The 12,500-nt window shown below is 42.8% G+C and overlaps 2 protein-coding genes across 2 annotated transcripts; one reads left to right on the forward strand and one right to left on the reverse strand.

The window, feature by feature from the left end:
- The first annotated feature begins 2,469 nt into the window (after window positions 1–2,469).
- On the forward strand, window positions 2,470–4,619 carry SARC_09735 (hypothetical protein). The gene is made up of 3 exons (XM_014296242.1): window positions 2,470–2,689; window positions 2,856–3,258; window positions 3,411–4,619. The coding sequence occupies exons 1-3, from the start codon at window positions 2,506–2,508 to the stop codon at window positions 4,297–4,299; spliced, it is 1,476 nt and encodes a 491-aa protein (XP_014151717.1). The 5' UTR covers window positions 2,470–2,505; the 3' UTR covers window positions 4,300–4,619.
- Window positions 4,620–4,973: 354 nt separating this feature from the next.
- SARC_09736 (hypothetical protein) lies at window positions 4,974–11,840 on the reverse strand (the record flags this gene model as incomplete). The annotated part of the gene is made up of 7 exons (XM_014296243.1): window positions 4,974–5,701; window positions 6,309–6,615; window positions 7,231–7,434; window positions 8,810–9,017; window positions 9,473–10,049; window positions 10,810–11,087; window positions 11,371–11,840. The coding sequence occupies 7 exons, from the start codon at window positions 11,838–11,840 to the stop codon at window positions 5,466–5,468; spliced, it is 2,280 nt and encodes a 759-aa protein (XP_014151718.1). The 3' UTR covers window positions 4,974–5,465.
- Window positions 11,841–12,500: the final 660 nt, after the last annotated feature.

Below are 12,500 nucleotides of genomic sequence, written 5' to 3' on the forward strand. Positions count from 1 at the left end.
GGTTATTTATCACTTTATAAAAATAAATTTAAAGTCATATGTTTACTTTCTTGTTTCGACTGCATCAGGTATGTTCCAAACTTCCGGGGAAACGAGTTCAAAACGTTGAGTACTTTAAATACACAATTGGGCATTGGCATTTTAGCCATAAGACGACACAGTAACTGAAGACAAATGTTCGTACGGTTCTTGAAATGGGGAGTTCAAATCCGATGAGTTTGAGACTCTCAGAGTACAGTAACACCACTATATGAATCAAAAAAGTCCATTTTGCGCATATTGCAAAATTCGTCCAAAATCTGCCAGGTCAACTGCGAAATAATGGTGCTATTAAACAACTGTCCAGATCACATTTGTCAGGAATGATGAAGTAGGGTCTCCTCAAGACCCCGGTTCTTTTAAAAGTGTGTTGTGCAGCTTGTTTTTAAAAAAACCAAAATATTGGAAGCTATTTTTGATTTTTTTTTTGACTGTTTTCAAGTATTTTCTCCAATATTTTGTTTTTTAGAATATTAAATGTATTTTTGCTCCACGAAGAGTCGAAGACTCGAAGTCTCTCGAGGACATAGAAAATCAATAAATACTGTAGTTTGTGTTGGTCGTCGATATGTCCTTTCCGAATATTCAATTTAGAAGGCTAAAAAAATATAATGTGTTGTCTAATTTAGGCGGTTCGGATGTGCTTCCGAGTTTAAAGAGCCCTACCCCCCTTCCGCCCTCCGCCCCCCACCCCCCCTGTATTTTTCCACTTGAGACCCATTTTGGACTTAATTTGTAGTACATATATACGTTTCTGGGCCCTGCGCCAGCTCAAATCAGTCTCGGGGCTCTAAATAGAGTCTATTTTAAACATCATACAACCCGCAATAAGACTTTTATTACAGTACATCTTTGGTTTTGGTTCCCGGTGCTTATTGGACACTTTCCTTTTGGCGCCGCTTGCCTACCAATCACTGTAGATTATCCAACACTTAATAAACGTATTTAGTTATTACTTATTAGTATATACTTCATAATAAAGTAGCTTGAGGAGTATTTCAGTTTCCGAGGTGATCCTGAGCAGGGTCAGGTCAATATTATCATAATATACCCTAAATCACGGAAGCACATCCGAACCGCCTTTAACATTTTGGGATTTGTTGTTTGTTTTTGAAAAATATGAACAAAGTCCAGAAGGACTTGGTTAAAAAGATTTCTTGGAAATTTTGAAGTCGAGAGGCTTTAGCATAGAACCTTCTAGAACATAATTATCTTACTCCGCTCTTTTTGAGACTGGCTCTCAAAGAACTAAATATACTGATATTGATATTTGTATTTTTTGTATTTTTAGCCAAATTTATCAGCCTATGTACAGCCCTACACAAAAACAATATATTTACATCAGTTTCAGAACTTCAGAGGACAGAGATCAGTCTCTCTTGTTGACTCTTCTCTTGTTGGAAAACTTCGAAGGACTGAACTTTACTGATAAGCCGTCTGAAACCTGAACTGAAGCTGAACTCTGAACTCTGAAGGCTAGGAATTCATTTATTTGTTTTTAAAAATAAAAAAAACAAACCCCCGACAGTTTTTGCACAGAATAAAACCATAGCCTTCTGAATTATGTATACAAGAAGGCTATGAAGAAAAAAAATTGTAATATGGATGTATAATATGTATTTATATCTATATACTGAATGAGTGTATGTATGTATTTACCTTCATTTGTAAAAACATAACAAAATAAAAACCTATTTGTTTTGTCTCTTGTTTTTAAAAAAAACAAGAATTTAAAAATTGGTTTTTCCAATGAAATATACAAATATTTAAGAGAAATTAGTTCTCCTAAGAAAAACAATAAAAAGAATTGACAATCAGGATTCAGGCATATATCAAGATATTTATCAACTGCCTGACATTTGACATAAAAATTAAAAATGACAACAAATACTTGTTTTGTTATATGAAATACAAAAAAAAATCGATTCCTACATACATACATACTTTTTTAGTCAACAAAATAAAAAAATCGTATTCATATTAGTCGATATTTATAATAAGACACACTGAAATAAAAAACATATATTGTTTTGAAAAAAGGTATGTATGTTTGTATATTGTTTTTCAAAATGCAACAAAGTTATTTTTCTTCGAATGAAAAATAATTTTTGCACATAGTTGATTTGGCCGTAGGGTATATTTGGCAACATAATAAGTCAGCAACTTGAGTACAGTATTGATATATTGATAGGACAGTAAAAACAAAATAAATGAATTGGTTACAAAAGACAGCCATCATCAGCTGCTTGTCTCATAAAAATCACTACTATCACTACTAACTGAAGTTCTTGCAGTGCCAGGCAATATAATATCAACGTGACAGGCAAAACAGTCGATACTAATCGCTTCGTTGACGCAATATACAGTACAGAGTTGCGAACTCTGTACTATTTTCAAGCACTGTCCGTTGACAGGAATTATTTTACAGCAGAAACTCAGGATTTAAATCTTCACGAAAACGCAAATATGACCACTGCAGCGCCTGGCGCATCTGGAACTATGCATAGTGCAATTCTGATGGTTCTCTCTGACAGATTCAAGCAATGTTTTGAAATATTGGACGATGACAACAAGGAAGTATGGGTGGACTGCAAAGAAGTGCTTGAACATTCTGGCTACAACGCAGACGTTGCCGATAGAGTTAAAGCAGGTAAGATGTGTCCCAAATTGATATTTTCGTTCTTGGGATATCATCTTGGGGAGACTGCTTTCGACGACCCGAAGTCATTCATGATGTACAGTTTCACAATTTTCCTTTTGCTTTCTTAACTAGAATTTCTGATACTAAAATTACATCACTCACCGTCCTTCTGTAGTTGTAGGTAAGGCCTTACGAAAGGCATTCGGCGATGCCCTCAGGTGGAAAAAATTCAGACGACAAGATGGTTCCCGACGAAACCGTTACGGTCTGAAAGCGATAGATCCATGGCCCGCAGTCGAAGCACCCGTAATTTTGTATGGGCTGATGAGTGTGTGCGCTAAAAAGAATAACAACGGTATCCGGACAACTCTCTCTCAATCTGATATTCATAGCAATTCTCAATTACAAACGGAAAAGATGTTCCAGAGGCGTGCGAGTTTGGCGGCTGTCAATGACCTCTATTCTTTTGGGCAGCAGCATAGGAAACAGTATAATGAGGTGCCCCCTGAAACGATGCATAGTCAGAAGTATTCACAAAACGGCCAAATGGCACATCAATATAGCAACGGAATAAGAAGGTATGCTGTGTTAAGGTTTTGTCCCCTCACAAGCCGCCTTTTGATTATCTTCAAAGTATACCGGTTGTCGCGCACATGTTTGTGTCCGAGTTGCAGCATAAAATTGCAACGAGACGTATATCTTACGCTGTATAATTCCACACATGTTGCAGAGCTTATAATGGTGATTCCGATGATGATGGGTCGTCAATGCCAGTAAATCATTCCATTGCTTCACAAATTCTTCAAGTGAACCCGTGCCAACTGGGATCCAAAGAGTCGAAACCCAATCAGATGCACTTCAATCAAATGAACTACAGCCAGATGAGTGTCAGTGCCAATCAGATGAATAACTACCAATTGAACAATAACCACATACTTACGACTGGGCTACAGAATGGCAACGATTACGATACTAACACTGACTGGAATCAGCAAAGTTATGACAATCAGGGCGTTGGTGGCACAGTGACTTTGAGCACAACTCAGACGCATAATCTACGGACGCAGAGTTTGGGCAAAAGTGCTCGTCAGAGTCCCGGCAGCGTGAAAGATATATCAAGTGTTCGACAAAACCCTTACAATTTGAATGAGTTGCACGACACATTGAGAGGGCACACAGGCGGGACACAGTTTAGTCCACAGATGCAAAGTTTGAGTGAATACGGTCAATCTAACAACATGCACAATGAGACATTCCAGAGGAATTCCAGCGCGCCACAAGAGTACGAGAATATCTGGAACACATTCTCGCAAAGAGATCAATTCTCGCGGCAGGATACGAACGGATTTACAGGCCCAAACGGTTACCAAAACGTGAACAACAACAATCACGGGATTTACGACCAGCAATCCATGAAACGATCTGGCAGCGAGGGCCAACTATATCCGGGGCATCAGCAGCGCTCAATGCTTCGACACCAACCATATCCCGGAAACAAGTCTTTCAATGGGTCTATGGGCAACTATCCAACGTCGGCCGCGAATGCCGATGAATACAATGAGCACATAATGAACAATGACTCAGCAGTAATGAATACTCGGTTGCAGAGTTTGTTCTAAATTCGTATTTGACTATTACTATGAAAGAAAAGGGAAGCCGTGCGGGATACTCCACAGGCTGCAATCCTGACTCCAGAAGGTACAGTTTGCGGAGTAAATATGAGGGGAGCGGAGAGTCTAACGGGGTTATATCTCATGATACGCACCAATAATGGACTTCTCGGCATAGGCTTTTGATATCGGCGACAATATCCTATGCTATTAATTCTAAACGGAAAAAAATATACGTAATGTAGCAGCTCAATGCCAGCTAAGCGATATAGTACTATAAAATAAATTGAAAGCCATGTACAATTCGTTTGCACTTTGGTAGTTGTCGTGATAAACGGTATGTATGTATTTCGTTTGCACTTAATAGTTGTCGTGATTAACGTTATTTATGTTATGCATATATTGTACAAGTGGTACACACCACACGAGCCGTTGTACTTGTACACAACCGATATTTAAAATCTCGTGGTCGGGTTTCCCAGATAAAACACTATGATCCAGAGAATGATGTAATCATACGAAGCCGAGTTTTAATCCCCTTGAATGGGTAGAAAGATTCACAGTCTCAGTTTCCCAGATAAAACACTATGATCCAGAGAATGATGTAATCATACGAAGCCGAGTTTTAATCCCCTTGAATGGGTAGAAAGATTCACAGTCTCAGCCGTATGCGAGGATATATACGCACTGTTTTAAACCTTTTGAACAGTATCTTTATTATTTGAATTTTTTTGTGTGTATTCGTGCAGCTGCCTTGCTTTACGATCCCCCACATCTGGGAGTGAATAGTCTGATCTGCAGTTTCATATTTATATCAGACCCTATATACACATTTGTTTTCAACGTCGACCAGATTCATAGTAAAAAAAAAAACGGCCTGCGCGCATAAGCTAAGTACGTGCCACCTGCTACTGGGCACCGCTCGATTAACCGTTTTGAACAATGTACACCCTTCCAACTGCTTAGCTGATACCATACACCGGGCATGCAGTATTGCATTATTCTGCACCGTAGACCCCTGCCATTGTCGGCCGGTTACAACTGCAGCCAATCCAAGACTATTGATATCATGTAAATCGCTAATTAGAAATATCAGCGTATACGTGTGGAGATGGTATGTACAGGCCTAAATGGCTTGCTGGGATTTCGCGGGGAGCATGAAGCAACAACGTCACTCACACACCCGCCTGTGCCGCGTAACCTAACACTAGCATATCTAATAACTTCGCCCGAGCTTCGGGACTCTCGTCACGATACAGATACTCCATCTCTTTCAGTATCCGGCTATGCCCACTCCCACTATCGTCGTTGTAGAGACTGTCCCTCGATTTGAGTCTGTACTTGTACAACGGTTCTGGTACCAACTCAATGTGCAGACCGCGTAGTGACGCTTTCAGCCAGAAACTCCAATCTGCGCGAGTACAACGAGGCGGTAGCAATACGAACATGAGTTGTGACTAGACGAGGCCAGTGTACACGAGGTGGCAAATCTTTTTATGGACACACCTGATGATCAGTATATATATACGCACAGGTAAAGGTACTGATTTGTATGTATGCTTGGCTCGTTTCACGTTCGTTCACGGTGCGTATGGGTCAAAACAATACGTTCTCTTAGTCACTCCGGACATGTCTGTGTATTTCACTGCACTCTGTTTTTCTGCACCTTCTTTGACATTAAAATCTCTCCAAGCCCCCAACTAAGCGAAGCTGATTGAAAACCAACCCGCCAGAGGGATAGCACAAAGTACTTGACCCATCCAAACCATCCATCATACAGCTCTAGACCCAATAAATATAATACCTACCCACAAAGACCCAACAATCATAATACCTACCACAAAGACCCAATAAACATAATACCTACTCACAAAGACCCAACAAACACAATACCTACCCACAAAGACCCAACAAATATAGTACCTACCCACAAAGACCCAACAAACATAATACCTACCCACAAAAGACCCAACAAACATAATACCTACCCACAAAGACCCAGCAAACATAATACCTACCCACAAAGTTGGACTTGACACCCGCCATCGTGATCCCACCAATCTCGCGGAACTTCGCCGTCTTGGCAAAGAAGGCCGCCTGCCCAAACAGATTCTGCGTAAACCCGACACTCGGCACATTACCCGCGGCCAAGGCAATGTGATCGTACTGCCACGTGGATAGGGGACCTCCCTTATCAGCCACCCCATCCATGAGGCTCCCGTCAGTTGCTATACGCGTGGATGCGGGTGTGAAGCGGTGGTGCGCGCTGAGGCACGCGATAACATCGGCGTCCGTGTTGCTCGCGGCTCTGAGCATGGATTCCACCTGGGAAACGGGTTGGGTTATATTAGTAGGGATTTAGCACCTGGGAAACGGGTTGGGTTATATTAGTAGGGTTGGGGTATATTGGTAGGGATATAACACCTGCGAAACGGGTTGGGTTATATTAGTATGGATATAGGGTGTGGGACGAATGTGTACTCTACTGGCGTGTGTAGTGTCTGAGGTATAAATAAAACTCGTATTGGTCGCGGCTCTAAGTATGGACTCTGGAAAACGGGTTCGACTGCATTTGGACGGACAAGACGCTAGAACAATACGGGTTTATTGATATGAGCTGTGTGTGAGATACAGATAGAACTCGGTGACACGCGGCTTGGGGCATGAACCCCGCCTCATGTACGGATAAGATCACAATAGTATAGACAAGTCCGCCTCATGTAAGGATAAGATCACATTAGTATAGACAAGTCGACTAAGAATAAGCACTCTACTGATGCGAGTGCGTATTGGGATATAAATAGAACTCAATGTGTTCGGATAAGATCACAATAGTATAGACAAGTCGACCAATAACATATATACTCTTCTGGCCGGAGTGCGTATTGAGATATAAATAGAACTCAAAACTGCTCGCGGTTCCGAATTCACCGCACATACCATATCCGCGTAGGGTACGTCATCGTCGTCAAACATCAGTACGTAATCACCCTGGGCCTTTTCCACTACAAAGTTCCTCAGTTCATCGATATTCACTACTGGCGAATTGAACACCGAAAGTCGCTTGAAGGCTGTACCAAAATGCTCGCCTATGACCTTGGCGTACTCCTTATCTTGATCTCCACCGTTGATGGCTATGACAACCTGGGAACGGGATGATGAAGGGATCAAGTGTTAGAGAATGGTTGATGGTATGGATTTGCCACCCGTATACACATGCACACAATATATATATATATATAAATATATATATGTATGTATTATATAATGTATATATGTATCAATATATATATATATATACAATATACTATATATATATATATTACAATATATATATATATATATATATATGTATGTATGTCCGGAAAGAATACCATCCATATGATCATGCTATATAAATATTTATATAAAATTCAACTATAAAGGTAGACAAGATAGTATAGCAGACGGTTTGAGATCGTGCGGATATGTAATGGTATGCAATAAGGAGCTATTTTAAACGGGCAAATCGATGTGCACATCTGCCGAATTGAAAATACTGCCGGGTGCCTGATGAGGTCGACTAAACTAATATACTTACGTACATAACCACGCTGTACATACATGATACTTCTACCTTGTATATATAAACGCACATACTCACTCTCGTGTGCATTGTTTCCCTCATACACACACTCGTGTGCATTGGATCTCACATACACACTCGTGTGCATCGTATGTCACATACACACTCTCGTGTGTTGTGTGCATTGTATGAAAAATACACACTCTCGTGTGCATTGTATAAAACATACACACTCGTGTGCATTGTATGTCACATACACGCTCTCGTGTGCATCGTATGTCACATACACACTCTCGTGTGTCGTGTGCATTGTATAGAAAATACACACTCTCGTGTGTCGTGTGCATTGTATAAAAAATACACACTCTCGTGTGCATTATATGTCACCGTGTGCATTGTATGTGACATACACGCTCTCGTGTGCATTGTATGTGACATACACGCTCTCGTGTGCATTGTATAAAACATACACGCTCTCGTGTGCTTGCATGTCACAAACACACTCTCGCTTGCATTGTATGTCACATACACACTCTCGTGTGCATTGTATAAAACATACACGCTCTCGTGTGCTTGCATGTCACAAACACACTCTCGCGTGCATTGTATGTCACATACACACTCTCGTGTGCATTGTATATCACATACACACTCGTGTGAATTGTATAAAACATACACACTCTCGTGTGCATTGTAACTGCTACATTGATCGTTGGCCAAGCCATTTACTGTTTCTGCTACTTCCAGAGCCATCTGATAGAACCACGGACCACACGGCGAGTGCTGCGAACTCTATAGCGTTTGCTGCGGCCCGATTGCTCGAGTCCCTTGAGGGCATCCAGAGCTCATTAACCGGGGTATATCACAGTCACACAACACATACACATACATACAACACATACACATACACATAAACATACATACAACAACACATACACATACACATACACACACCTCAAAGTCCATGTACGTCTGGTTGGCGAACGCGAGTAAGCATTCCCGCAAGTATGTTTCACTACGACGCTCGAGCATATGCGTTATGCCAACAGTGACGGGTAGACCATCCATGTGCAGAGCACTCAGCGTCGACAGATTTACCAGGCTTCGTACCGGTTTGGTCCCTTTCTCATCGTCTAGCGATTTGAACTGTTTCTTTATGTACCTGGTGGGTGGGTTGGGTTGGGTTGGGTTGGACCGGAGAATAAACGAGGGTTTATAGACGCGCTAAGAATTGAGTAGAGGATTGTGGTACATCTTAGACAGCATGCTTGCTGCACTGTGCTATATGGTTGGTGGCTGTCGCGAATAGTATACATAATCCATGCGTCTATGTATGGTACCATACACAATCTCGCCCTATCAAGCATTGTATGAACGACGAGGGAGTGGCCGAGCAGCACTAGTCACACCAAGAAGCACAGGTGCAACCACTTGTAAGACAAACGGGTAGGTGGATGATAGACGAGACGAGACGAATAACACACACATATACATATACACACACACGCACACGCACACACACACACATATATATATATACATATTATATACACAAACGCATATACATATTTTATGATCCTCGCACACGTACACACACATATTCTATAACCCTCATACTTCGCCCACTGGAGTGCCGTGTCGTGGAAATGATAAGCCGGCACCGCCGGTTCGATGCCCCGGTTCAAGACATTGCTCATCTTGGCTGCCAGCGCCTCAGCATTACCCGCCTCAAACAGATGCTCCTCCTGAGACACGGGATGTAACATCTCGGGTATACCGCCAATGCGAGACGCCACAAAGGGCAGGCCGTGGTAGATAGACTCTAAGACCGAGTACGGGAACGTATCGGCTAGGGTGGGCAGCACAATGAGACTCTTGCTACTGGTGATCTCCTCGATGGCGCTCTGGGTGTCCATGGTGTGGTTGAGATAGCACCACACGTGCGGCGACCACCGGCGACACCGGTTGTAGATCATGGTGGAGCTGCGTTCCATCTTACTCAGATCGCTATCTACACCTAAAAATAGAACATCCAACGGCTCCTCACTGGGGGCAGCGCGGAGTGCCGCTGGTACGGTTGCGCCGGATTGTTTGGCTTCGCGTTTAGCGGCCGTGATGGCTTGCCGTTTGGCCTCGAAGGCTGTCTTCCTCTGGTTGTAGATGATGTCGATGGCGTCCATGAATACCCGGATACCTGGATAAAGATGACAACCAAACATTGGGAAGGTTTATTTATCGGGACCAAAAGGGTTTATGCCGAGCACACAGATCGTAACGGCGTTGATGGCGGTTTATGGCGCCATTGAACTACAAATAGATGGTGGGTGCATGAGTGTTGGGAGTACGACCAAGATGGTACCGAACTTGAGGGCTTCCGGATTGTCTGGGTGGCTGAAGTGATATGTGGCACAACCGAGACACCACCACACCTCATAGATGTCTATGTGAAAACTTTGATATAGATATGCGCTAAATAGGGGAATAGAGGTCAGTACGTATTGATATAGACATGCGTTAAAAAGGGGAATAAAGCTCAATACGTATATAGGGCTACTGTAGTTTTGCCGCTACGCCTCAGACAATAAACGATGGATTGAAAGGAGCCGCATGTGTATATATACAAATAGATCGCCCACGGATTCATACGTGCAAAGTATACAACAACTAACGGCTCACAGCACACCAAGCAGGATTTACTTCCCCTAACATAACATTATGAATTTCTGATACGCTTTACCTTTTAACCGATTCATACGTGCAAATAATGTATACAACAACTAACACCGATCACAGCACACCAAACAGAATCTACTTGGCCTAACATAACCTTTTGTATTTCTGATACGCTTTACCTTTTAACCGTGCAAACTATACAACAACTAACACCGTTCACAGCACACCAAGCAGGATCTACTTCCCCTAACATAACCGTTTGTATTTTTGATACGCTTTACCTTTCAATTTGTCCAGACGAGAAAAGAAGGCCAGTCCCGCAGGGTGTAGGATTTCTTTCTCCTGTACGTAGGGGTTCTGCGTGTAGATGATATTCTGCAGGATATCCACCTCAGTGTTTGGGTCTAGGTTGTAATAGCCTTGCTCGTACAGCTTGTTCTGGTACCACACTGACGGGGAGACTGTGTTGCGGGCCAATCGGTAGGTCTCCTGCTCCAGAAAGTACGCCAGCATGGTCTCACGGTGGGGCCAGCGCTGGTTCATCTTGTCCACAAATCGTCTATGAATAGATGTGCAGGCGAATGGATATGGTCGTGTATTGAGCGAGTGAAATGAGATGTATCGTATCTAGCGATGTTGAATAGTAACGCCTTAGCGCAAGGACAGTGAACATGGGTAGTATCACAACACCGCACCCCAAAATAGACGGGTATGTATAGGAGCAGCCAGATCTATACCCTATATCTATACATACATACATACATACATATACATATATACATATATATATATATATATACGTTATAGTTTATCTCACAAACATCCGAATCCACCCCACATACCGATGAGAATGTCCCCACACAATAATTTTGTTGTGCTGGAATTGCAGGCCCTGCTGTTGCGCCAGCAACACATACATGAGCTTCGATTCGAAGTCGTGCGAGATAATAATGGGGTAGGTATCCTGCACACTCTTCAGGTACTCATACAGGTGAAACGACAGCATCAACGGTCGAATGTCATTGGTCTTGCGCCCCCCCGGCACACCCGGTACAAGCGTAATACCCTCCTGCCGCATTCTAACCACGTTCGAGCCCCTACAATTCATCCCGAGGCCCGCATTGAGGTACAGAACCGTCACGTTGTATCCAGCGTCTCGCAGCGTGTAGGCAAGTGAGGTGAACGCGGTTTTGATACCCCCCATACGCGTGCAACCGTCAAAGCCTGCGGTCATGAGCATAACATTGCGGCCGGCGCCTTTGATCTTGGCGAGTTTCTTTTTTAACTGTTCTCTGGTGAGGGGATCCTGCATACAGTTGTACCATGCACGCTTTAGTATGGGAACAGGCCCGCGCCAATAGCTGTAGTAGGTACGTGCTCCAGACCCTTTATGATTCAAATAAACCCCGTTTATGATTCAAATAAACCTCGTTTCACAATGTAATATCACTACTCCCATACCTCGTCGATGGTTGAGTTGCCGACTATCGTTTGGGCCCGAACTGGATAGTCGGCCCCTGTCGCGCCTGTGAGTGGTACAATTCGGGCAGCGATGTGAATTGGCCTGCAGTAGCGTGCAACACTCGCAATCTAGCACGAGAGATAAGGTCAGGTAGACGCAAGACAAGCACAACAAAACGATACATGTGTCTACACACAAAGAGAACCCACACACACACACATACATACATGGATGTATACTTGTGTGAGCGGCGTACAACACTCGCAATCTAGTACGAGATAAGTTAGGTAGACGCAAGACAAGCACAACAAAACGATACATGTATCTACACACAAAGAGAACACACACACACACACATGCATACATGCATGGATGTATACTCGTATGAGTGGCGTACAACACTCGCAATCTAGTACGAGATAAGTCAGGTAGATGCAAGACAAGCACAACAAAACGAAACATGTATCTACACACAAAGAGAATCCACACACACACATATATACATGCATG

The sequence above is a fragment of the Sphaeroforma arctica genome (assembly GCF_001186125.1).
Source record: "Sphaeroforma arctica JP610 unplaced genomic scaffold supercont1.1028, whole genome shotgun sequence".
NCBI classification, from domain to species: domain Eukaryota; class Ichthyosporea; order Ichthyophonida; genus Sphaeroforma; species Sphaeroforma arctica.

Bases quoted from the DNA above. Each gene is read 5' to 3' on its own strand.
- SARC_09735 (XM_014296242.1), top strand. From the start codon at position 2,506: ATGACCACTGCAGCGCCTGGCGCATCTGGAACTATGCATAGTGCAATT. The intron at 2,690-2,855 runs GTAAGATGTGTC...GTCCTTCTGTAG, and splicing joins TGCCGATAGAGTTAAAGCAG to TTGTAGGTAAGGCCTTACGA. The intron at 3,259-3,410 runs GTATGCTGTGTT...CACATGTTGCAG, and splicing joins TATAGCAACGGAATAAGAAG to AGCTTATAATGGTGATTCCG.